Raw genomic sequence first — 26,146 nt, 5'->3', positions numbered from 1 at the left:
CGCTGCCTCCGATCTGGTACGCACAGCAGCCAGGGGAGTGTCATCCTCAGTGGCAGCCAGGAGACAACTCTGGCTGCGAAACTGGTCGGCCGACGCCTCCTCCAAGACACGCCTTACAAGAATGCCCTTCAAAGGTTCCCTCCTGTTCGGCAGCGAACTGGAGAAATTGGTTAACAAATGGGGCGACTCTCCATACCTACCCCTCGTCTGCCAAGAAGACAAGTCAAAGAGAAACCAGCGCCCTTTCCCAGGCCATCCAGAGGCAGAAGCTCACAGCGCTTCAACCCTTACAGGGAATACCTACCAAGCACCTCGTCCTCCGACCAGAAACCAGTCCTTTCGGAACAGGCAACAGCAAGAGGGGGAACCGGCTCGGGTTCAGGTCCAGCCGCACCCCACAATGAGATTCAGCCGACCCATCCAAGGGAGAAGCCATAGGGGGCAGACTAACCCTATTCTACCCGCAGATGGGGTCCGAGATAACTTCAGACAATTGGGTCCTAGCCATCATCCAAGAAGGGTACTACCTAGACTTTCCTTCGAACCCCTCCGGACAAGTTCTGTGGAATCTCCCTTCCACGACCCCCCGCAAAAGGACGGCAGTGGAGGCTAAGCTGACCAGACTTCCTCACCCTACAGGCCATAACCCCAGTGCCTTCACGGGAGATAAATTCCTGGACATTACTCCATTTACTTCATTGTACCAAGAAAGAGGGCACCTTCAAGGCCACATCCCTGGACCTCAAGTCAGTCAACCGACACCTAAGGGTCCCAGATTTCGCATGGAAACCCTGCGGTCAGTCATACATGCAATACAGCCAGAGAGTTCCTCACATCCCTGGACCTGTCAGAGGGCCTACTGCACATCCCCATCCATCAGGAACACCAGCGCTACTTATGCTTCAAGGTCCTGAACCAACACTTCCAATTCGGGGCACTACCCTTCGGGTTAGCCACCGCACCGCGGACCTTTACCAAGGTAATAGTAGTGGGTAGCGGGCGACACTCAGGAAGGAAGGAATCCTCATCCATCCCTACTGGACGAGTGGCTGATCAGGGCAAAGTCACCGGAGAGCCACCGAGCAACCAACAGAGTCATAACTCTACTGGAAAGCCTAGGATGGGTAGCTCAACACGAACAAGAGCTCCCTACAGCCATCGCAGTCGCTGGAATACCTAGGAGTCCAATTCGACACCAAGGAGGACAAGGTCAGCCTGACCCCCCACAAGGAGATCAAAACTGCAGAAACCGACTCCCAGACCCTGCTGAGCGCCAACCAGCCCACAGCTTGGGATTATCTACAAGTCCTCGGTCTAATGGCATCCACATTGGAAGTGGTACCATGGGCGCGAGCTCACATGAGACCTTTGCAATGCTCTCTCCTATCTCGGTGGAGTCCACGATCACAGAACTACACCGTACATCTAACCTCTACCGACCAGAGAGCGGACCCAGCTACGGTGGTGGCTACAGTCCAACCACATGAGCCGGGGATCAAGAATATCCTCCCCAACCTGGACCCTGCTCACCACAGATGCCAGCCTAAGCGGATGGGGAGAACACTGCGAAGAGCTAACCGCCCAAGGGCAGTGGAACAAAGAAGAGTTGGGGTGGAACATCAACCGACTAGAGGCACGGGCAGTCAGGCTAGCCTGCCTGCGATTTGCCCACAGACTTCGAAACAAAGCGGTCAGAGTGATTTCAGACAACGCCACCATGGTGGCATACATCAACCGACAGGGCGGAACCAGAAGCCAACAGGTATCCTTAGAAATAGCCCCCCTGATGTCCTGGGCGGAAGCAAATCTCCAGGACATCTCCGCCGTCCACATCGCCGGGAAAGACAACACCACAGCAGACTTCCTCAGCAGAGAAAGCCTAAACCCGGGAGAATGGAAGCTGTCAACCACAGCCTTCAAGATGATAGTGGATCAGTGGGGGACTCCGGAAATGGACCTACTGGCGAACAGATCCAGCACTCAAGTACCCAGATACTTCAGTCGCAGGCAAGACCCACAGTCACATGGGATCGACACCCTGGTACAGATCTGGTCACCGGGGACCCTGCTATACGCCTTTCCTCCATGGCCCCTGCTGGGCGCAATCATCCACAAAGATTCGGCGACACAGAGGTCTAGTCTTCTGGTGGCCCCAGACTGGCCAGGAAGAACCCTGGTACGCAGGCCATGAGAAGACTACTGCAGGGGATCCCCTACGCCTGCCTCCACACAGGGACCTACTACAACAAAGCCCCATCCTCCGCGAGGATCCGCTCAATTCTCTCTTACGGTCTGGCCATTAAGAGGGCCCGACTGAGGAAGAGGGGATACTCGGGGTCAGTAATAGATACCCTCCTCCGAGCACGCAAGTTCTCCACATCTCTAACATACATAAGGATCTGAAGAGTATTTGAAGCCTGGTGCAAAGATCAACAGCACCAAACCACATTCTGCTAAAGTTCCCATAATTTTGGAGTTCTTACAGAATGGTCTTCAGAAGGGACTGTCCCTCAACTCAATCAAGGTTCAGGTGGCAGCCCTGTCATGCTACGGTCCCAGGAGCGAGGGCAACAGCACTGCCACGCACCCAGATGTTTCACGCTTCCTGAAAGGGGTCAAACACATTCGCCCCCCTCTGAAGTGGCCAGTGCCCCTGTGGAACCTCAACCTAGTTTTGGAATTCCTAGTGGGACCCTCCTTCAGACCCCTCCCGAGGCCTATCTCTCCATCTACTAACCCTTAAGATGGTGTTTCTTGCTGGCCATATGCTCGGCCCGCCGCATCTCAGAGCTACAAGTGCTGTCCTGCCGTGATCCATTCATCAGAATCACCCAGGGATCATCCATCTACGCACGGTTCCCTCCTTCCTACCCAAAGTAGTCTCACACTTCCACCTCAAACCAAACCATATCATTACCAACCATGGAAGGTTTGAAAGAAGTCGGAAGAAGGTCGATCCCTGCGCCATCTCGACATCGGCAGATTGCTATCCAGATACCTGGAAATGTCGGAACCAGTACGAAAGACGGACCATCTGTTCGTCCTTCACAGCGGGAAGAAGCAAGGGGAAGCGGCCTCACGGGCAACCATTGCCCGCTGGATCAAAGAAGTCATCAAGGCGGCCTATGTAGAATTGGGAAAACCACCACCTCTACAGGTCAAGGCCCACTCTACCAGAGCTCAGGTGGTCTCCTGGTCAGAAACTAGATTACTGTCGCCTGCCGAGATCTGCAGAGCGGCAACTTGGTCCTCCATCCATACCTTCTCCAGATTCTACCGTCTGGATGTTCAGGCATGGGAGGACACAGCATTTGCAAGAGCTATCCTAATCGGACCTCGGGCAGCCTCCCACCCAGTTCGGGAGTAGCTTTTATACATCCCATTGGTCCTGAGTCCATCTGCTACACGCTAGGAAATGGAGAAATTACTTACCTGATAATTTCCTTTTCCTTAGTGTAGACAGATGGACTCAGCAGCCCACCCTCGGCTGCCGTTATACATGGTTGTTCATCAAATCAAGGTAATCCATGTTTTTCCTTTACATAGGACATCTACCCTGCCGGGTGTCGACGCTTTCCGGTTGATGATACTGGCGGTCTCCAGCTATAGCCAATCAACCAGTTCAAATAATCAAAATTAATCAAATTTTAACGTTGCACTTAAATTATCAGAGTTAAACTCATTAAGTTAATCATTCACACATATATCCATACTGCTTTGCAAGGAAGAATACTGATCTGCTGCACTTCCTGCAGGGGTATATGTACTAGATGCTGACGTCAGATTGAAATCTGATCCGTCTCCAACTGCTAGCACGAGTACACTATACCCATTGGTCCTGAGTCCATCTGTCTACACTAAGGAAAAGGAAATGATCAGGTAAGTAATTTCTCCAATACCTGCCAAGAATTATCTTTTTTTTTTTTAATTTACATTTTTTTTATTAGTGTTGCCAACCATCGTAAGTAAACAACAGAATAAAACTTTTTTCATACATTATCCAAACATTGGTTTACACTCTTTTGTACTTTTATACCACCACTCACTCCCTACCCCCCCCCCCCCCCGGACCGGTGAGACCTATACCGCTAAAAGACCAAGAGAAGAGGTCAAGATATATATATTGAACATTACATCCAACCTCAGTATAGTAGATAAAAACAGAAAAAAGGATTTTTCGATGTGTATGGCCAGTAGGCATATAATATAATAATTATATAATATAAATTTACAGTTTAGAAACACCTAGATATACAAGACCTAACTATATGACAGGTGTTATATTAATCATGCTCATGTAATGAACAAAATACAAAAGTCCAATTAGAGGCGCAGTTTAGACCACCGCAGAAAAGGCTCCCAGATGAGTACATGAATAGATACCTTGTCCTCTCTCACTGCTGATAGGTATGAGAGATTATGTAGATCCCATAGTCTGCGGAGAACTGCCAAAGATGCGGGAGGAAGTGGCTTTTTCCATTGCGAGAAGACTGCTTGTCTGGCAGTGCACAAAACTTGATTTATAAAGATGAGCATGGACATAAAACCAACCAGGAGAATAGAAGGATAGAAGATACATCGAGGGGTCGAATTCCACCCTCAGGGATATCATTTCCCAAATAATCCTTTCTATCCACTTCCAGAAGATAGTCATTCTCAGGCATTTCCACCAGGTATGCAGGAAAGTCCCAATCATCCCACATTGTCTCCAGCATGTATCTGGGTGGTCTGGGTATAGTTTGTGTAGACGGTGTGGTGTGAGGTACCTTCGGTATAGTATTTTATAATTAATTTCTTTCACAGCTCCCGATACAGAGCTCTTAGCTATAATAGCGTAGCAATATCCCAGTGCTCTGTAGGCCAATCCTTACCCCCACTCAGCCTCCAACCTTGCACATCGGACCTTTGGAGAGTGACTGGGGGTAGAAGCAGTTGATACATTTTGGAGATTAGCCCCTTGCAGGTATTTTGTAAAAAACACAATCTTTCAAAACTTTGAAAGATCCCAGGCCACGTGGTGGCATATATTTGGGTGTGACAAGCAGTGGGTCAATTGCACATAGCGATAATAAGTTCAGGTCTCCAAGTCAAATTGATATCTTAAATCTTCAAAAGTGAGTTTCTGAGTGTAAGCAAATAATTAACCACAGAACCACAGCCCTTTTTGTGACCACTTACGATACAGAGCTAAACGACTGGGGAATGTAAGTATCCCCTCATACAAACCCAGGGTCATTAAAGGAGACAGTGATGGATGGCTTGTTAGCTATTTCCTCCAATTCCTCCATACTTGGATTGTATGATGATTAACGAATTCTCCCCCCCTCATATTCCCTCCCGCTCAGCTTGGGGCATCCCCTAGAACCTTGGAATATAATAATGTTCCTCCTAGAAGACATGATTGCTCTAATTCTATACATGGTTAGTAGTTGTTCTAGCGGATCACTTGTACACCACTTACAGTTGAGCTGCCGCATAATATTTAATAAATCAGGGGACCGCCAAAACCCACCTTTAGCCTTGGGAGATAGAGAAACCCATGATTTTAGATTAAGTTATGCTGCTATAGTTATCTATATTATATTGTTTTACTTTATCTTTTTATTAGCTAAATAACTCGTTCTTGCTACTGTTTTATATTGTTTAATGTAATTTAGAATTCATCTATTATTATCCTGTTATATGTACACGCAATTGCGTATTTTTGTTCCTTGTACACCGACGTGATATCTTTGATGAGCGGCGGTATAGAAAATCCATTAAATAAATAAATAAATAAATAAATAGCCACCTTAGGAGGCCTATGATTCCAAATAAATCTAAAGGCCCGGGATTGGAGGGTTCATAAAAATCTATACAGAACTGTGATGGGAAGGGTTTGAAAATAATACAACCATTGTGGTAGTATATTCATTTTAACCATAGCTATGCGGCCAAACCACGAAAGATTAAAGGCGGACCATATGTCCATATCCCTAATGGTGTGTTCTAATAATGGGGAATAATTAAGTGAAAACAGTTGTTTTCCAATCAGCTGGGAGCTGAATACCCAGGTATAGAATGCTTTGTTTTCATCCTCGTAAATGGAAAGCTCCTACATAGGTTATCCATCTGTTCTGAATCTAGAGTCAGATTTAAAAGTTCGGATTTATTCATGTTACCTTAAACCCTTAAAGTTTCCTGTATTACTTAATTCCTGAACCAGGGTACGCATAGACAATTGTGGGTATGCCACTGTTAACAAAACATTGTCTGCGAACAATCAAATTTTATGTTGAGCTTGGCCTGATGACACCCCTTTAATATTCACATTTTGTCTAATGGTCTCTGCTAGGGGTTCCATCACCAAGGCAAAAAGTAGTGGAGATTGTGGACATCCCTGACGGGTTCCATGACCCAAAGCAAAAGGTTTAGAATACTGTCCATTAATCTTAATGCAGGCCTTTGGGGTTATATGCATTGCCCGAATCCACGTTAAGAAATTTCGACCCAGGCCCGCTTTTTCTTAAACTTTAAACATAAAAGGCCAATGGTCCTGGTCAGATGCCTTTTCTACATCAACGGCTAATACTACTGCTGGGATTTTACGAACCTTAGGCACCCTGGTCAAGTTTACGATTTTCCTGATATTATCTGCATCTTGTCTGCCAGTTGTTACGATTTGTGAAATGTGGATCCAAAGTAACTCCCAGTCTTACCTTAGCAGCCAACGGATCAAGGAAGTCGTAGCCAGCGATAGAGTATCCCACGAGACCAGCTGTGGGTAGCAACCAACACAGTCCCGAGTCAGGGCAGGCAGCAGGCATTCCTGTCCTGCATTCCTGTGCTTTGCCTTACCTTCTCCAGCCTCGTCTTGTCCAGCCTTCCTTTTCCAGCCTCACTTTGACCAGCTTTCTTGTCCGGCCTTGCCTTGTCCTGTCCATCTCATCCAGTGTCTTCTGTGGATCTTTGTCTGCCACCTGGATCTGACTTCTTGCTACGTTCATCTGCAGCCTGCCCCCACCCTGGGCCTGTCTCTGATTTCTTCAATCTGCTGCCTGTCCCTGACCCCAGCATGCCCCTGGACTCTTGCTCTCTTCACTGCCCTAGGGAACTGCCTAAGTCCTGCCAGCTGCTAGAACCCAAGGGCTCAAACCTGTGGGGGAGGCAGCTGGTATAGGTGAAGCTCCAGACCGTCCTACTACAGGAGGCTTTTGCCAGCTGCCGGTATAGCTCGTGGTTTTGTCTATGAGGCTGCTTCAACTATGCTGCAGTACAAAGGACTCAATTTCATGCCACTCTACACCTATTTACTTATTAAATTGAGAGACAACACAGATATGTCACTGCATGTTTTAATAATAAAGACAGGTAATAGGTCACTGTTGAAAGGGTGTGTCCCTGAGTTTTGAAAGTGGCAGCTATGAGACTGGTACAAAAATATCTGTCTCTACCATTTGAACAACTAACAAATTTGCAAACCCATTTCAAATGTGAATTCTTTGGCTAAAGCTCTGAAGGAAATCTGTATAGGTACAGTTTAGATGCTCATCATGAAGAGCATAGGTACTATATGGGTAACAATTTCAATTTAGATCTTCTCATAGTACAGAGACCTTGTTGTTGTCCCTTTTAGATTCTTTACTTTGTACATTAGAAAGGGGACATTATAGCAACTTTTGATACTGAGAGTCTTTAGCTGCTCTTAAACCCATCTAGCTGAAATAGGCCTTGGTGGAAATATGCTCTCTTGTTTTGCATCATTTTTGCAGCATAGAAAACAGTATATCCAGTTAGATAATGATTTCTCTTCATGGAGATCCCTGGAGTCCCACATAGATCTGTGCTATCTTCACTGCTATTTAACATTTACTTATCCCCATTATGCCATTTTTTGGGGGGTCTCTTAAGGTGATTTAGTTTGGGTATGCTGATAATTTTCAATTTTTTATAACTTGTTCTGCAGACTGTAATTTCCCCATGCCATTTATGCCTAAGGACTGTGAATACCAGGTTGATTAGTCATGAATTGGTGCTTAATTTACCCAAGACTACACTCCTTTACATTGGTAAAAATTCCAACAAAGATGGTTTAGCAAAATTGGAGTCTGATGGAGTTAAGCTGCAGATTATCAGTGCGGCAAGAAATAAGGTGATGATGTCAGATTCTAGATTCTCTTTTAAAGCTCAAATAAAAAATAAGATCATAAGGCTTGCCATACTAGGTCAAAACAATGGTCCATCAAGCCCAGTATCCTGTTTCCAACAGCAACCGAGCCATATCACACACATCTGGCAGGATCCCAAGGGGTAGATAGATTACAAGCTGCTTATCCTAAACATATGCAGTGGATTTCTGCAACTCTACCCTAATAATGGTTAATGGACTTTTCCTCCAGAAACTTGTCCAAATCTTTTTAAAAGCAGCTACACTAATATCTTTCACCGCATCCTTTGGCAAACAAATTCCAGAGCTTAATTATACATTTAGTAAAAAAATATTTTCTCTCATTAGTTTTAATGTAATACCTAGTAACTTCATTATGTGTCCCTTGGTCTTTGTACTTTTGAAAGAATAAACAACTGATTAACATTTACTCTGTACATTCCATTCATTATTTTATAGACATCTATCATATCTCCCTTCAGCTGTCTCCTCTCTAAGCTGAAGCCTCTTTAGCCTTTCTTCATAAAGAATCATTACATTCCCTTTATCATTTTGGTCACCCCTCCTCTGTACCTTTTCTAATTCTGCTACATCTTTCTTGAGATGAGGTGACCAGAACTGCACACAATACTCAAGATGAAGGTAGCAACATGGAACAATACAGAGGCATTATGATATTCTCTGTTTATTCTCCATTCCTTTCCTAATAATCTCTAGCATTTGCTTTCTTGGCTGCTGTTCCACACTGAGCAGAACATTTCAAAGTATTTTCAACAATGATACCTAGATCCTTTTCCTGAGTGGTGGTTCCTAATGTGGAACCTTGCATTATGTAGCCAGCTATAAGTTGGGTTACTCATCCCTAAGTGCATCATTTTGCACTTGTCCACATTAAATTTAATTTGCCATTTGCATTCCTAGTCTCCCAGTTTTACAATGTCTTCTTGCAATTTCTCACAATTCTCTTGTGATTTAATAACTTTGAATAATTTTGTGCCATCTTCAAATTTGATCACCTCACTTGTTCCCGTTTCCCAGGTCATTTTTAAATATATTAAAAGCATCAGTCCCAGAAGAGATCCTGGGCTCTCCAGTATTCACCTTTTTTCCATTGGGAAAATTTACCATTTAGCCCTACTCTTTGTTTTCTACCTTTTAACCAGTTGGCAAGCCACAATAGGACTCTGCCTCTTATCCCATGAATTTTTAATTCCTAATTCCCTCCACCCTGTTTTTTTGTAATTTCCTCCTTCAGTTATATTGTAAACCGGCATAATGTACCCACGAATGTTGATATATAAAAGTTAATAAATAAATAAATAAGTCATCTGTCATGAGGGACTTTGTCAAATGCTTTCTGGAAATTCATATACACTATGTAAACTGGCTCATGCTTATTTACACCCTCAAAAATATTTTGCAAATTTGTGAAGGTAAGACTTTCCTTGGCTAAATTCATGTTGGCTTTGTCCCATGAAAACTAGGTTTATCTATATGTTCAACAATTTTGTTCTTTATGGTAGTATCTATCATTTTGCATGGCACAGACATCACTCATTGGTCTGTAGTTTCCATGATCACCCCTTCAACCCTTTTTAAAAATTGGCATTACATTGGCAACCCTCCAGTCTTCAGATACAATAGATGATATTACTGATAGTTTAAAAATTTCCAATAACGGGTCCACAATTTCGTTTCTCAGTTCTTTCAGCACTCAGGATGTGTGCCATCTGGTCCAGGTGATTTGTTACTCTTTAGTTTGTCAATTTGCTCTAATACATCTTACATGTTCAATTGATATTTGTTTTAGTTCCTCTGAATCATCATCTTTGAATATATTTCTTGCATGGGTATATCTCTTACATCTTCCTCAGTGAATATCAAAAGAACGAATTCATTTAGTCTCTCTATTATAGCTTTGTCATCCGTAAGTGCCCCCTTTTTCCCGTTCATCATCTAATGGTCCAACTGACTCCCTCACAGACTCTTTACCTCGAATGTACCTGAAAAATATTTTATTATTATACATATTGCTAAAGGAACATTTTAGAGCCTTAAAATTGTAATGTCTGTTAAGTTTTTAATTTCTCAAGATTTGTTGCAGACAGTGTTACAGGTTGTGACTTTTGGACAACTGGATTACTGTAACAATTTTTATGTGAGGTAGCCTCAAAAGTTAATTCATGTTTTGCATCTGGTGCAGCATGCAGCTGTGAGACTTATTAATGTCAAGAAAATGAATGAACTTTCTATTCCAGTGCTTCTTTAGCTGCACTGGTTGCCTATAATGTGGAGGTGTATGTTTAAGATCTTGGTCCTTTTACATAAGCTTTTATATGCCGATAAAGCTTGTTCCTTAGTAAACAAAATAAATTGGCATGTTCCCTCAGTTGTTTGAGGTCCTCACAGTCAGTGTTGGTAAGCCTGATATTAGGAGTTATAAATTGCTACAAACCCGTGTAAAGGCTTTTTCTTATTTTGTACTTGAATTGTGAAATGTGTTAACCGCGAGTCTGATGGATGAGCTGGATTTAAAGATTTTTAAAAAGAATTTGAAAACATATTTTAGAGTGACTTATCAATAATTGTGTTTTATGTTTTAGCATTATATCTGTTTGTCTGATTTTATGGTTTAATTATGACTGTATCTCATATGATCTATGCTGAACAAAGTTTGTTGGATATGTGCGGAATATAAGTAATTTAAAATAAATAAATATCCATCCTTTCACTGCTCATTACTGCCTATAGATTGTTTTGTGTCAAAGCAGCAAATTTGGACAGGTAGTTATATAAATATTATTTAGTTAATTACTTCAACTGTACCCTCTATCCTTGGGCAGTATGGACGTTGCTGAATGATCAACTACTGATGTGCAAAATAACAAACGAATCATTTGTAACCTTCAGCTTGGGAGTTTCCACTTGTGTGGCTGATGATATCTTGCTTCTCCATAGGATAAATCAGTCACACAATCTCTTTTACCTCCCCTTTAGAGTTGAAGCTTAGGGCCTCATTTGCTAAGCATTTTTCCCACAGACACAGAATGGGAGAAATGTCTTTTATTCCTGAGGGAATTCTGCACAAAATAATTTAAAATTCTGCGCACAAAAACTTAAAATTCTGCAAACTTTATATTGGTCAAAAAAACACAATTTACATGACAGTCTTTAAGTAATTACACTTTAAATTAAGACAGAAAAAAGTTATTACTTAAAGATGCTGAATTTCCAATATTTTGAGCAGAATTTCCCTAGAAATTCACTGTAAGAGTGTCCCTTCCACTCACTCTCCCTACTCCCCTGGCCACTTTGTCCTCTCAGGCCCCAACTCCTCCATTCCAAATCCTCCACCTGCCAGTATCTCTCCCCTCCACCTCTAGGCTCAACCCCTTCCACTCTATTGCCAGTCCCAGAGTTTGACCCCGTTCTCAGTATTGCCCCTCACACAGGCTCCCTCTGTCCCTCCCTCTCTCTAATACACATATACACACTCTCATACAGGCTCCCTCACTCTCTCGCACACACACACACACACACATCCCCTCATACAGGGCCCTCTCTTGCATACACACCCACACAAGCTCCCTTTCTCTCTCACACATACATCCTCACACAGGCTACCTATGTCTCTCTGTCACACACTCCTTCACACAGGCTCTGTCTCACACATACACAATCTCTTCACACAGGCTAGCACCCTCACATACACCCGATCCCTTTTTCATACACACGCGCTTCCAATCTCTCACACACATCCACACTCCTTCACAATCTCCTCATATAGGCTCCCTCTCTCTGAAACCCACACTCAAACACCACCACCCCCCCCCCCCCGCTCTTACCTCCCATGCCCTCTCACACCCTCCTGCTCTCTCTCACCCTCCCCACCCCACACCCCCTCCCTTTATATAGGCTCCCTCTCTCTGAAACCCACACTCAAGCATCCCCCCCCATTCTCTCTCTCACCCTCCCCTCCCCCTCTCCTCTCTCACACACATACATTCTCTCTCACTGGGGCCTTCCATTTTCGCCGCGAGCGGAGCACACTCCGTTCAAGGCACATGGGGGCCTTCCATCTTCGCCATGAACAGAGCACATCCCGCGGCTCCACAGTAGCGCAGAATTGCCCCAGGACTAGTTTTTGTAAATCAGTCCCTTAGTTTGCTATTAAGATTGAGGAGACTTGAGCAGCAGGCAGCTATACAGGAGTGTTTGCATGTGCTTAGAAAAAAGTCTACATTTTTCTGAGGTCTGAAAGAGCTTTCTGTCGATGCTATTGGATGACTTCACCCTAATTGTGGCTGATTTATCCTGTTGTCTTTGCAGAACATGTGTTACAAGTAAACAACTTAGCTTTCCCTATCAGAAAAAAATGTTTCCTATATTTTAACCAATTGCCAACCCACAGAAGGAAATAACTTCTTTGCCCATGACATCTTAGTTTCCTAAGGACTCTCTTATAAGAGATATTATCAAACCCTTTCTGAAAATCAAAATATACTTTGCATACCTCTAAAATGTATATGATTGCAGAGCATTTTAAGATAACTTTATATGCAGGGCTCCTGATTTTTAGGTTTTAATTGATAAACATTGATAAAACATCCCAGATACAAAAAAGTAAATAAACAAAATAAAATAGATGAGGGTTTTTTGATAAATGAAAGAAAATTACCACTACTATTCTCTCTCAACTATCCTCTTGCAAGTTTTGCACTGATAACTTCTCGGCTGCCCATGTTTTTACACAATTGGTAAATCAGTACACTTAATGTTCAACTGAACCCTTTCAGTGCTATTCTGAAGTGTACCTCTCTCTGTGTTTTTACAGGTTTAGTATTTTCTTGGGGTGATGGTGATTTTGGAAAGCTAGGCCGAGGAGGAAGTGAGGGCTGCAACATTCCCCAGAATATTGAAAGACTAAATGGTCAAGGGGTTTGCCAGATCGAATGTGGTGCCCAGTTCTCTCTGGCACTGACCAAATCCGGAGTAGTATGGACCTGGTAAGTTAGTATATTTAAGGACCTATGTACTAGGCATTTTTTTTTTTCAATAAACATAAAGAGGACAAATTTCAAAGCAATTTAGGTGCGTTAAAGAAAATTCACACACCTAGATTTACCTTGTTTTGAAAAATTCCTATCTTCTTTTAGCCTATTTTAGGTGAGGCATTCCCAGGGATATGTTTTGGTCAGGATTGGGAAACAATGTGTGCAGATTTGATTTTCTAATCTATATGCATTGTTTTCCCATCCAAAAGTTGTCCATGGAAAATCTTATGCAAACTCTTCAAGTATCTATGGAAAATTTTATGAACTGATGGTGCTTGCATACTTTTACTTAGTAAATTATTACAAGGTAATTTACAAGATACCTATGGAATTTGCATCTAGGCAGGCTATTTGAAAATTGCCTGTATAATGTGTACATTTCTTAGTGTATAGACAGGTTAATCCAAAACCAGTGGGTTATGCACCTCTACCAGCAGATGGAGACGGAGCAAAGCTGACATCACAGAATATATATACCCCTGCAGTGACATCAGCCCGCTAGTATTCTCTGGCTCCAGCAGATGGTGGATGTGTATCTCCCTACTGGGTATTGCTTTAAAGTTTTAAAGGAGAAAAGCAGAGGAAATTTCATTTGCCGCACTCTCAGTTAAGAATTTCTGAGGTGATTTCTGTGGTCTCTCAGATAAATGCCTTGGTCCAGTAGCTGGTTTTTCAACTGGTATGAGCTTAGCTGTGGAAAAAAAAAAAAAAAGCTGAAAGGCAAGCAGGTGCAGGAAGCCGAGCACACCAGTGAAGGTCTATGCCCTCTCCCCCGCAGCTGGAGACTGACCTTGTACTCCGGCAAGACAGGCTAAACTCAGGTAAAGGGTATTGTAAAAATAATTTAAAAAAGGTTTAAGAGAAGGAGAGTTCCTCCCCCTCTCCTCGGTCTCCGTGCTCAGCGAGCAATCTGATGTTGTCAGATGCCTGTTAGGCATATTGGCAGATTATGGTGCCCAAAGGGAAAAAACCTATGGGGCGGATCTTCAAAACTCCGCGAATAGCTTACTTTTGTTTGCGCTCCAGGCGCAAACAAAAGTAAGCTGGATTTTAGTAGATACGCGCGGAGCGCGCGTATCTACTAAAACCTGGGTCGGCGTGCGCAAGGCTATCAATTTTGTATAGCCGGCGCGCGCGCGAAATCGGAGCGGCCTCGGAGGGAATCCTCTAACACCCTCCCCTAACCTTCCCCTCCCTTCCTCTACCTAACCCACCCGCCCGGCCTACCTGTCTAACCCCCCCCCCCCTTACCTTTGTTGGGGGATTTACGCCTCCCAAGAGGGAGGCGTAAATCCCCGCGCGCCAGCGGGCCTCCTCCGCGCCGGGGCCGCAACCTGGGGGCGGGTACGGAGGGCGCGGCCACGCCCCCGGATCCGCCCAGGGCCGTAGCCACGCTTCCGTACCCGCCCCCAAAACGCTGCCGACACGCCCCCAAAATGGCGCGCCGACAGGACCGCCCCCCCGACACGCCCCCCCCTCGGAGAACCCCGGGACTTACGCGAGTCCCGGGGCTCTGCGCGCGCCGGTGGGCCTATGTAAAATAGGCGCACCGGCGCGCAGGGGCCCTGCTCGCGTAAATCCGGGCGGATTTACGCGAGCAGGGCTCTGAAAATCCGCCCCCTATGTGTTGTTTGTCATATTCGGGCATCTCAACCAGGTATTATCTTGAATTTGTGTCAGCGCTGTTTGAAGGCTCAGGGAGAATTACCTCCTCCTGATTTTGCTAACCCTAGTTCTTGCCAGCCTGGTGCAGGAACGGAAAAAGAGTTACCTGAAGGGTCACCTGATTTTGGAGCTCCCCTAACTTTTTCGTCAGTGGGTGAAAGTAGTTCAGTGGGCAGAGGACAGTTGCCCCCTGTTTTTGGCATGGATCCTTCTAACATTTCTTGGGTAGAATTTTTTTCAAGGACTGCACTCCTTAAGGCACAGTCTCCATCCCCAGCCAATCTTAACAACTCAAGATCACAAGCTGTGAAATCCTGCATGTCTGGTGCTGTGGGAAAGGGTCAGGGTACGCCTGGAACTGGCCGTCCTGATAGGGATACAGATGGTATGGTTTGATGAGACCAATCCTTCCTGAAGGATGGAAAATTCTTCCCGGATTACAGCTTATAGAACTATATTGAGGTTCTTTCATAGAGATGAGTTACCGGCCTCTGATTTCCCAGACATTGAAGTTGCTGGGAGTACCTGGGGCTGAATCCATGTCTGAGCCAAAGAAAGATCCCTTTTTCATTTCCTTGTGTAAAGCCTATTATGGAGGCGATTTAAAACATTAATTGATCTTGACTGGGCACCCCAGAAGCTAATTTTAAAGGGGGGAAGAGTCTTAGAAGGACTGTATCCCCTGGATCCAGCCATGAGAGACCAATTGTGCTTTCCGAAAATGGATGTGCTTGTGAGTGCCATTACCAAGCAGGAGACTATCCCCGAAGAAAGGGGAGTAGCCTTGAAGGATGCAGAGGATAGGAGAATTGAGGCTATCCTTAAGCAGGCTGTTGAGTCAATGACTGTGAATTTGCAGATAGCTTCCTGTTGTTCCCTGGTGGCTTGATCTTCTTTATTGTTCCCTCAGGAGGTTGATGAATATAGTGTAAATTCCAGAGCAATAATGGAACCATCTGCCACCTTTTTGGCAGATGCGGGCTGCAATTTGGTCCGCACTTTGGCTAGAGGGGTGGCTTCTGTTCTAGCGGCTAGGCATCAGCTATGGCTGAGAAATTGGTCAGCAGATACAACTTTGAAGTCTAATCTTATGAAGTTGCCCTTTAAAGGCTCATGCTGATTTGGGAATGAGGTGTAGAAAATGGCCAATAAGTGGGGTGAGTCCCTAGTTCCTTGTTTACCAGAGGATAAGAAACAGGCGCTGCAATCCTTCAGCAAGAGAGGTCGTTCTAGAGGGTTCAGATGTTTTTGACTCAACCTTTGCATTGATCTTAGTCCTTTCATCCCAGGCAGCCCCAGTCCTGGGTGCAGGTTCTGGTAGAGGAGAACCCTAAGTCTCCCAATGAAGGTGTGTTGACCCAGTATATGGAGATAGGCTGTCTCTCTCTTTTTATTGGAGGTAGGACGACATCATAACAGAACAGTGGATGTTGGAGATGATAAGGGATGGCTATGCACTAGAGTTTATCATTGTTTCTTGGTATTGTGTCTCTCTTCATCTCTCAGCAGAAGAGACAGGCAGTGGAGGTTACGTTGTCAAGACTCAGCCTGCGGGCTGTGGTTCCAGTGCCCACTAGGGATGTGAATCGTTTTAGGACGATTAAAATTATCGTCCGATAATTTAATATCGTCTTAAACCGTTATGGAACACAATACAATACAGATTCTAACGATTTTATCGTTATAAATCGTTAGAATCGTGAGCCGGCACACTAAAACCCCCTAAAACCCACCCCCGACCCTTTAAATTAAATCCCCCACCCTCCCGAACCCCCCCCCAAATAACTTAAATAACCTGCGGGTCCAGCGGCGGTCCGGACCGGCAGCGGTCCGGAACGGGCTCCTGCTCTGAATCTTGTCGTCTTCAGCCGGCGCCATTTTCCACATGGCGCCGAAAATGGCGGCGGCCATAGACGAAAAAGATTGGATGGCAGGAGGTCCTTCCGGACCCCCGCTGGACTTTTGGCAAGTCTCGTGGGGGTCAGGAGGCCCCCCACAAGCTGGCCAAAAGTTCCTGGAGGTCCAGCAGGGGTCAGGGAGCGATTTCCCGCCGCGAATCGTTTTCGTACGGAAAATGGCGCCGGCAGGAGATCGACTGCAGGAGGTCGTTCAGCGAGGGTTCCGGCGCCTCGCTGAACGACCTCCTGCAGTCGATCTCCTGCCGGCGCCATTTTCCGTACGAAAACGATTCGCGGCGGGAAATCTGGACCTCCAGGAACTTTTGGCCAGCTTGTGGGGGGCCTCCTGACCCCCACGAGACTTGCCAAAAGTCCAGCGGGGGTCCGGAAGGACCTCCTGCCGTCCAATCTTTTTCGTCTATGGCTGCCGCCATTTTCGGCACCATTTTGGAAAATGGCGCCGGCTGAAGACAACAAGATTCAGAGCAGGAGCCCGTTCCGGACCGCTGCCGTTCCGGACCGCCGCTGGACCCGCAGGTTATTTAAGCTATTTGGTGGGGGATTTAATTTAAAGGGTCGGGGTGGGTTTTAGGGGGTTTTAATGTGCCGGTTTTTCGATTTTCGATATTTTTCGATTTTTAACGATTTTTAACGATTTTTTCACGATATTTTACCCCCCCCAAACGGGCAACATAACGATTCCCCTCCCCCCTCCCAGCCGAAATCGATCGTTTAAGACGACTTCGAGGACACGATTCACATCCCTAGTGCCCACATTTCAAGTAAATATGGGCCAATATTCCATGTATTTTGTGGTGCCCAAGAAGGAGGGCTCTTTTCTTCCCATCCTGGAACTCAAAGGAGTCAACTTTCATTTGTGTGTGACTCATTTTGCATGGAAACCTTGAACTCAGTGATAATGGCAATACAGTCCAGGGAGTTCCTGACTTCTCTCCAAGACGTACTTGCATAGTCTCAGCTGACTAGAGCATCATCTATTTCTGTGTTTCGTGATTTTGGGACATCATTATCAGTTTTGAGTGCTACCTTTTAGTTTGGCCACTGTGCCCAGACTTTTTTCAAAAGTTTTGGTGGTGGTGGCAGTGGAGTTGAGAAAGATGGGATCATGGTACTTGGATGACTGATTGATTCAGGCCAAGAGTTGGGAAGAGACCCTCCCAGTCTTGCGCACGGTGGTCTCCTTGTTGCAGGAGATAGGTTGGATCGTGAACCTGTAAAAGAGCAATCTTCAGCCATCTTAATCACTAGTGTTCAGTTTGACATGAAACAGGGCAGAGTGTTCCTGCCAGAGGGCCATATTCAGAAGCTGATGGGGCAGGTGCATCTATTGACGTGCACGATACGCCCGACAGTGTGGTCCTATTTTCAGGAGCTTAGATTGATGGCAGTAATCCAGGATGTGGTGCCATGGCAAGGGTACATATGCATCCGCTTCAGAGTACTCTGCTGTCTCGTTGGATCCTACAGTCTCAAGACTACTTGATTCAGCTTCACATACCCAATGGAAGTCTGTTCTCAACTATATTGGTGGTTAAAAGTGGATCATCTTAGAAAGGGTGTTTCCTTAAGTTTGCTGAACTGGCTAGTACTCACAACAGATGGAAGCCTCCAGTGTTGGGAGCTCACTGTCAGGAGCTGACAGCGCAAGGGTGCTGGTCAGAAGAGTCTCTCTGGAACCCCAATTGGCTGAAAGCCCATGTAGTCAGTTGACATGCTAGCAGTTTGGCGACAGATTGCAGGGTTGAGCAGTCCAGATAATGACGGACAAAGCAATGACAGTGGCTTACATCAATCATCAGGGAGGAACCAAGATCCACCAAGTGTCATAGGAAACAAACCAACTTATTGAATGAGCAGAAGTACATCTTCAGGACATCTCAGCCTTGCACATTGCAGGAAAAGACAATGTAAGAGCAGACTTTCTCAGCAGACAGAATCAGGATCTGGGAGAATGGGAGTTGTCAAACGAGGCATTTCAGCTACTAGTGAATCACTGGGGCCTTCCATTTCTGGACCTGCTGGGGACTTCTCACAATGCGAAGGTTCCTTGATTATCCCAGGACAAGCAGGATGTTAGTTCTCACATGTGGGTGACATCACGGAAAACCTTCTGTCAAAGTTTGTAGAAACATATGACTGGCACACTGAGCCTACTGAGCATGCCCAGCATGCCATGATCCCTGAAGCCACAGGGATCTCCTTTCAGTCTCTTTTTTTTCCATGTTGCTATTAGCCCCGCGTTGAAGGAGCTCTGTGAGTTCTCTCACAAACCTTTCCTCACGGAAAATCAAACTTTTTCTCATAAAAATTCCATACAAGGGTCTCCCTTCAACAAGATCTTCAGTGAGTACCGTTTCGGGCATTTTTTCTGTCAATTCCCGCCACCTCACATCGATAACCACGAGTCACTGACCATTTCCTGGGCTTCTTTTTCAGTCATGGCCACGGGATTCAAAAAATGTCCAAATTGCCCCCAAACAATGTCGATAACAGATCCACATGAGATATGTGTACTTTGCCTCTGTGCCAGTCACGATATCAGCGCATGTTTAACCTGCGCTCAAATGACTCCGAAGGGCAGGCATGCCCGGTTGGACAAAATGGAAGATCTCTTCAAAAAAGTCATGCCATCGACTTCAACACAGTCGTCACCGAAGATAATTCCTTCTTCCACTGAAAAACACAGAGGAAAGAAGAAAACCAGTGACAGTCCGTCTCCTTCGGGGGCTTCGATGGCGTCTTCTTCCATGTCAGGTAAAGAACATTGAGAAAAATGATGTCACTGTCATCAAACTGACTCCATATCAAATGGAGGAACGGATACCACATCGGCATCGATGGCCATCGCGCCGATAGCGAAGCGGGTCCAGGTACATGAGCTTCCATGCCCCTCTGTACCTGAAGCACCGAGGTGCTCTGCACCGGGAAAGGTGTTAGAGATTGAGCCACCACATACACATGTGGAGGAGCCAATAGCACCCATCGTACCTTCTACTGGAACAATGGACCCTACCCCAGTCTCCAGAGAAGAGGTGACTTCCATGATTCAACAGGCAGTTGTTGAGGCTTTTCAGAAATTACAGCCTTCACCGGCACCGATACCCTCACTGACACCGGAGCCATTAGTGTTTGTGCCGCTACTCAGCAGCTTCGATGCCTTAATTGGTGCTTCTCCACACAACCTGTACCAATTCCATCAATGGATCCTTCGATGACTCCAGCTCCACCGATTCCGGTTTCATCAGAAGATGAAGAAGAAGACTCGGATCCTTTATCTGGTCCATCAAAGCTACAAAAACCACGACGGCCATCGATGCCTTCGATGCCTCTTCCTGGAGCATCAATGCCTCCGATGCCTTTGATTTCCGGTCCATCGGGGGATACCGGACGTCGATTCCCATTGATGCCCTCAATGCCATTCGACTCTCCATCAATGCCCAGCTTCCTTCCATCGATGCCCAAGCATCCCTCTGGAAAAGCAGAAAAAATGTCATTGATGCAAAGTGTCCTCTTACACAGGATACAGCTCCATCTGGGTCTCACTTCCAACCCCTTTTTTAGTCCATGGGAGGATGTAGATACTGATACCGATACAGAAGACCTCATCTCAGAACCTTCTCCACAAGAAGAAAGAAGGAAATCCCCACCAGAGGACCTTTCTTTTGCAAACTTCATTAAAGAAATGTCAGAAACAATACCATTTAATCTGGTCACGGAAGAGGACACCAGGCACAAAACACTGCAAGTCCTCCAGTTTGTCAATGCCCCCAAAGAGGTCATGGCCATACCGATCCATGATGTGCTTTTAAATCTTCAGCACCGCCTGTGGTAGCATCCCTGTACAGTTCTACCTTTTAACAAAAGAACAGATGCCACATACCTTATGCAGCACACACCAGGGTTTCAAAAACCACAATTACCACATCAATCAGTGGTAGTAGAATTGGCGTAGAAGAAAGCCAGGAAACAAAACCCCCATTCTTCTGCTCCCCAGGAAAAGAACAAAAATTCCTAGATGTCTTAGGCTGCAAGATATTCCAAGGCTCCAGACTAGTATCACGTATTGCAGCTTATCAACTATATGACACAGTATCAAAGAAACCTATGGAAACAAATACAAGATAGTACAGATAATCTCCCACAACAACAAGTGATCCACTCAATGCCATTATCCAAAAGGGCCTTGAGTTGGGAAAACACGAAGTTAGAGCGGCATATGATTCTTTCGAAACATCTGTGCGCATGTCAGCTACAGGAATCAGTGCCATGAGATGGGCTTGGTTAAAGGCGTCAGATCTCCGATCAGAAGTACAAGATAAGCTGGCAGATCTTCCATTTACTGGAGATAACCTCTTTGGTGAAAAGATCCAAGATGCTGTCTCGCAATTGAAAGACCACCACGAGACACTACGCCAGCTCTCAAGATTACCTGCTGAACATCCATCCTCAGCATGCAAGCCCGTAAGACGAGACACTGGAAAGCCCCTTCTACCGACCTCGTCGATACTATCCACCTGCATCTAGTGTGCTTCCCGCAAGACCACCTCAGCATGGATATCCACGCCAAGCAAAGCAAACAAGAACTCAGTCAACCCCTCAAACAGGACCAACAGCTGGTTTTTGAAAAATTCCCAGAGAACAGCAGCCACTCCAAAAACCCAAAAGCAGACTTGCCTGTAGGGGGTCACCTTCATTATTTCATACAGTACTGGTACATAATAACTATGGATCAGTGGGTGCTAGCCATCATAAACCGAGGTTACCGTCTCAAATTTCTGACGATACCTCCGGATTCACCGCCCATCCATTGTGGTCTCACAACAACCACAACCTTCAACTAGAGTCAGAACTCTCCACCCTGCTGCATTCCAGAAACTGTCGAGCCTGTTCCCCACTCTCAACAAGGCAGAGGGTTCTACTCTCGCTATTTACTAATTCCAAAGAAAACAGGTGGTCTCTGCCCCATCCTAGACCTCCGCAGTCTCAACAAATTTCTTCAGAAAGAAAAATTCAGAATGGTCTCCCTCGGGGACCATTCTTCCCTTATTACAGCAAAGAGATTGGCTCTGTTCTGTGGACCTCCAAGAAGCCTACGCTCACATCCTCATTTCCCCACAACATCGAAATATATACGATTTATAGTGGGGCAAAAACATTTCCAATACCGAGTTCTACCATTCGGACTGGCCTCAGCACCTCAGGTATTCTCAAATGTCTAGCAGTGGCTACTGTACATCTAAGAAAAAACAGGATTCATGTTTTTCCCTACCTAGACGATTGGCCTCATCAGGAGTCCATCCAGGCAAGGAACTCTCGCTCCCCTAAACAGCCCCCATAACCCTGTTGCATTCCCTGGGATTCCTAATCAACTATCAGAAATCACATATGAGCCCATCTCAGCTCTTCACATTCATCGGAGCAGACCTCGACACCACAGTCGTAAAAGCTTTCTTCCAAGCGACCATGCGTACAACCTTACGAACTTGCCAAACTCTTTGACCAGGTGCAAAGTAGCCTCTGCTCATCAATTTCTTACACTACTGGGCCAATGGCCTCCACAGCCCACGTTACCCCTACGGCAAAGTTAGCCATGAGAAAGACTCAATGGACTCTGAAATCTCAGTGGCTCCAAGTTGTTCAGCCACTGTTGTCCCTAGTACAGGTCACCAACCAAATTATGTCTCTCACTTCGCTGGTGGACAAATCAGCCCGCATTACAGGCCGGTCTACTGTTTCAGCAGCCGGCCTCCTCAAATAACCTTGACCACAGATGCATCCAAATTGGGATGGGAAGCTCACGTCAACAATCTCCGAACCCAAGGTACATGGACTCCGCTCGAAAAAAGTGTCAAATCAACTTTTAGAGCTTCAAGCGATACGCTATGCCCTTTATGCCTTCAAAGACTGCCTCTCACACTAGACTGTAATGATACAAACAGACAACACAGTAGCAATGTGGTACATAAACAAACGGGGAGGCACAGGCTCCTATCTACTGTGTCAGGAAACAGTGCAGATTTAGGCCTGGGCCCCTAGCATACTCCATGCATCTCAGGGCCACTTATGTAGCAGGCATATAGAATGTCCTAGCGGACAGTCTCAGCTGATGTTTCCATCCCCACGAATGGTCTCTGGACCCCTTTGTAGTGAACAAAATCTTTCAACCATCAACCTCTTTGCATCCAAATTGAACCACAAAGTGGAAAGGTTCTGCTCCCTCCACAGCCGTCAACAAACGTTCACCAGGGACGCATTTGCTCGCCCCTGGAACAAAGGCCTTCTATATGCCTATCCCCGATACTGCTCATAGCCAAGACTCTCATGAAGCTACAACAGGACAGAGGATCAATGATTATCCCAGGAGAAGCAGGATGCTAGTCCTCACATATGGGTGACATCAGTAATGGAGCCCTATACGGAAAAACTTCTGTCAAAGTTTCTAGAAATTTTGACTGGCACTGTGTGCCCACTGAGCATGCTCAGCATGCTATGATATTCTCAGCCACAGGGGTCTCCCTTCAGTCTTCTTTTTTCCATGGAGCTGTTAGCCTCACGGTTAATTTGAAGTCCTGTGAGGTGATTTTACCATATACAAAAAAGTTCTGAAAAAGAACCGAAAACTTCGACACCGCAGGGGTCTCCCATTTTTACATCGCGATAAGTTTTTCTCTTTTTGCCGTCTGTTCCATACCGTGTTGCTTAGCCTAGAGTCGGTTGACGGCTGTCCAACTTAATTATGGCTACGGGATTCAAGAAATGCCCGATTTGTTGCCATACAATGTCCATCACGGACCCACACTTAGAGTGTGTGCTCTGTCTTGGTGACAAACACGATGTCCTATCCTGCCCGAAATGCGCCAAGATGACACCAAAGGGCAGAAGACTCCGGATGAGAAAATGGAACACCTGTTCCATCTACAGTTAATCCCTTCAACATCAACGTCCACGCAGTCGTTTCCAGCTGGAGCGATCCATAAGGTCGTCCTTAAGAAGCGAAGAACGGATGAAGCGGGAGATAGGTTGTCACCATCCCCGTCAGTTTCCTCGATAAAATCAATGTCGGGCATCGAAAAAGCCGTCAAACTCAAACAGAAACATCGGCATCAACATCAGAGGCCTCACGATCCCGAGACCGACCTGATAACCGGCGGTCCATCGAAGGATCCTGGATCAGCGTCTAAGAAACCTCGGAGGGACGACGCTTCATTGAGGCCTTCCACCCCATGGCAATCCCCACCGACACCGATGCTGGGAACCGTACCTCCCTAGGGCCCTGCGGAGGTACCAGAATCGCCATCACTGCCTCCCCCCATAGCTGCTCTGGTCTCACCAGCTATGCGGGCGGAACTGGACGGCTATATCCGCCAGGCAGTTAGGAATGCGCTCCTCGACACGATGCCAGCACAGACTCTACCTTCGAGGCCAGTGCCATCGCCACTACTGTCTCCATCGATTCCATCGACACCGGTACCGATACCGTTACTGGTTCCATCGGAGACACCTTCGATGCCACTACCGATATCCTCACCGGTCCCATCACCAATTCTGCCGATGCCGATTCCGATGCCACTACCTGTTCCTCCGAAGATACCATCGATGCCGATGCCGGATTTATCTTTTTTTGCGCCAATTTTGGCAAAATTAGATACGCTCATCGGTGCAATCCCTGTGAAACCTCAGGAAGTACCATTGCCACCGAGGGGACAAGACACTGTCGAAGAATCACTGATACCTGAGCCCATTCCGGGTCCATTGGGGGTTCCACGTCCAGTTCCACTAATGTCTCCATTGTTTCCATCGATGCCCAAAAAAACAACCATCAATGCCTAGACCACATACACCGGATATGTGGAAAGATACTGACACCGACACCTCTTCAGAAGAGGTCCTATCGGAACCATCTCCTCCATAGGAACGAAGAAAATCCCCTCCGGTGGACTTATCCTTCTCTAACTTCATTAAGGATATGGCAGACACCATTCCCTTTCAGCTACAGTCAGAAGAAGATGTCAGACAAAAAACACTAGCAGTATTGCAGTTCGTGGACCCACCTAAGGAAGTGTTAGCAATACCAGTCCACGAAGTCCTCGTAGAATTACTTCACAGGTTATGGGAGCATCCCCGCTCCATACCACCAGTGAATAAGAGAACTGATGCACCATACCTGGTACAACACATCCCAGGCTTCCAGAAGGCTCAACTACCTCACCAGTCAGTGGGAGTTGACTCAGCACAAAAGAAATCAAAGAGAATAAAAACTCATTCTTCAACTCCACCAGGGAAGGACAATAGATTCCTAGATAACATAGGAAGAAAATGTTTCTGGGATCCATGTTAGTTTCCAGGATCGCGTCCTATCAATTATATAAGACACAATACCAGCGTAATTTATGGAAGCAAATACAAGAACTCTCTGAAACTCTCCCTGAGCAAGTTCAGGAATCTTTCTCTGAAATAATCCACAAGGGTCTGGAAGTGGGCAAACACAAGGTTCGTGCAGCGTACGATAGTTTTGAAAACTGCATCAAGACTATCAGCAACAGGTATAAGTGCTCGAAGATGGGCCTGGCTCAAAGCCTCAGTTCAGATTTGAGACCAGAAATACAGGAGAAGCTGGCTGATCTCCCTTGTTTTGGAGACAATCTCTTCGGGGATAAAGTAAAAGAAGCAGTTTCCCTCTTAAAGGAACACTCAGAAACCCTGAAACAACTATCTTCGACACCTCAGGAGTCTCAATTAACATCAAGAAGACTCCCAAGAAAAGAGTCCAAGCGCCCATATTATAGGCCAAGGCGTTATTATCCGCCTCCTGCCCGGGGACGATCATCCAGACCAACTCAGAGAACTCAGGCTAGGCAACCAAGAGCACCTAAAGCTCAACCCCCTCCACAGACAGGGGCAATGTCGGGATGTTGAAGCAATACCAGAGAACAGCAGCCTCTCTACCAATCCGACCCCAAATTTGTCGGTAGGAGGTCGGATTGCCTTTTTCCAACACAATTGGTTACACATTACCACAGACAAATGGGTGTTCTCCATCACATCTCAGGGGGTACCACTTGGACTTTCTCACTGTACCAAACGATACTCCACCCACCTCGTCTTGGACAGCAAAACAACCAATCCACAATTCTAAAAACAGAATTATCCATCCTTCTGAGAGCCAGGGCCGTGGAACCAGTTCCCTGGTCTCAGCAGGGCAGAGGATTCTACTCCCGCTATTTCCTCATTCCAAAGAAAACAGGAGGTCTACGTCCCATTCTGGACTTCAGAAATCTCAACAAATTTCTGAGAAAAGAAAAATTCAGGATGGTTTCTCTGGGCACCATGCTACCTCTACTTCAAAAAGGAGATGGTTCTGT

The 26,146-nt window shown here is 45.8% G+C and overlaps 1 protein-coding gene across 1 annotated transcript in view; it reads left to right on the top strand.

Moving 5' to 3' along the window:
• Positions 1-26,146, top strand: part of LOC115092958 (E3 ubiquitin-protein ligase HERC2-like) — a 2,733,734-nt gene that overhangs the window by 1,549,096 nt on the left and 1,158,492 nt on the right. Inside the window, 1 exon segment of the mRNA XM_029604466.1 lies at positions 12,981-13,152. Coding sequence (XP_029460326.1) covers positions 12,981-13,152 — 172 coding nt within the window.

The sequence above is a fragment of the Rhinatrema bivittatum genome, chromosome 5 (genome assembly GCF_901001135.1).
Source record: "Rhinatrema bivittatum chromosome 5, aRhiBiv1.1, whole genome shotgun sequence".
Lineage (NCBI taxonomy): Eukaryota > Metazoa > Chordata > Amphibia > Gymnophiona > Rhinatrematidae > Rhinatrema > Rhinatrema bivittatum.
Note: the sequence above shows the minus strand (reverse complement) of the source record. Positions and strands in the feature narration are given on the sequence as shown.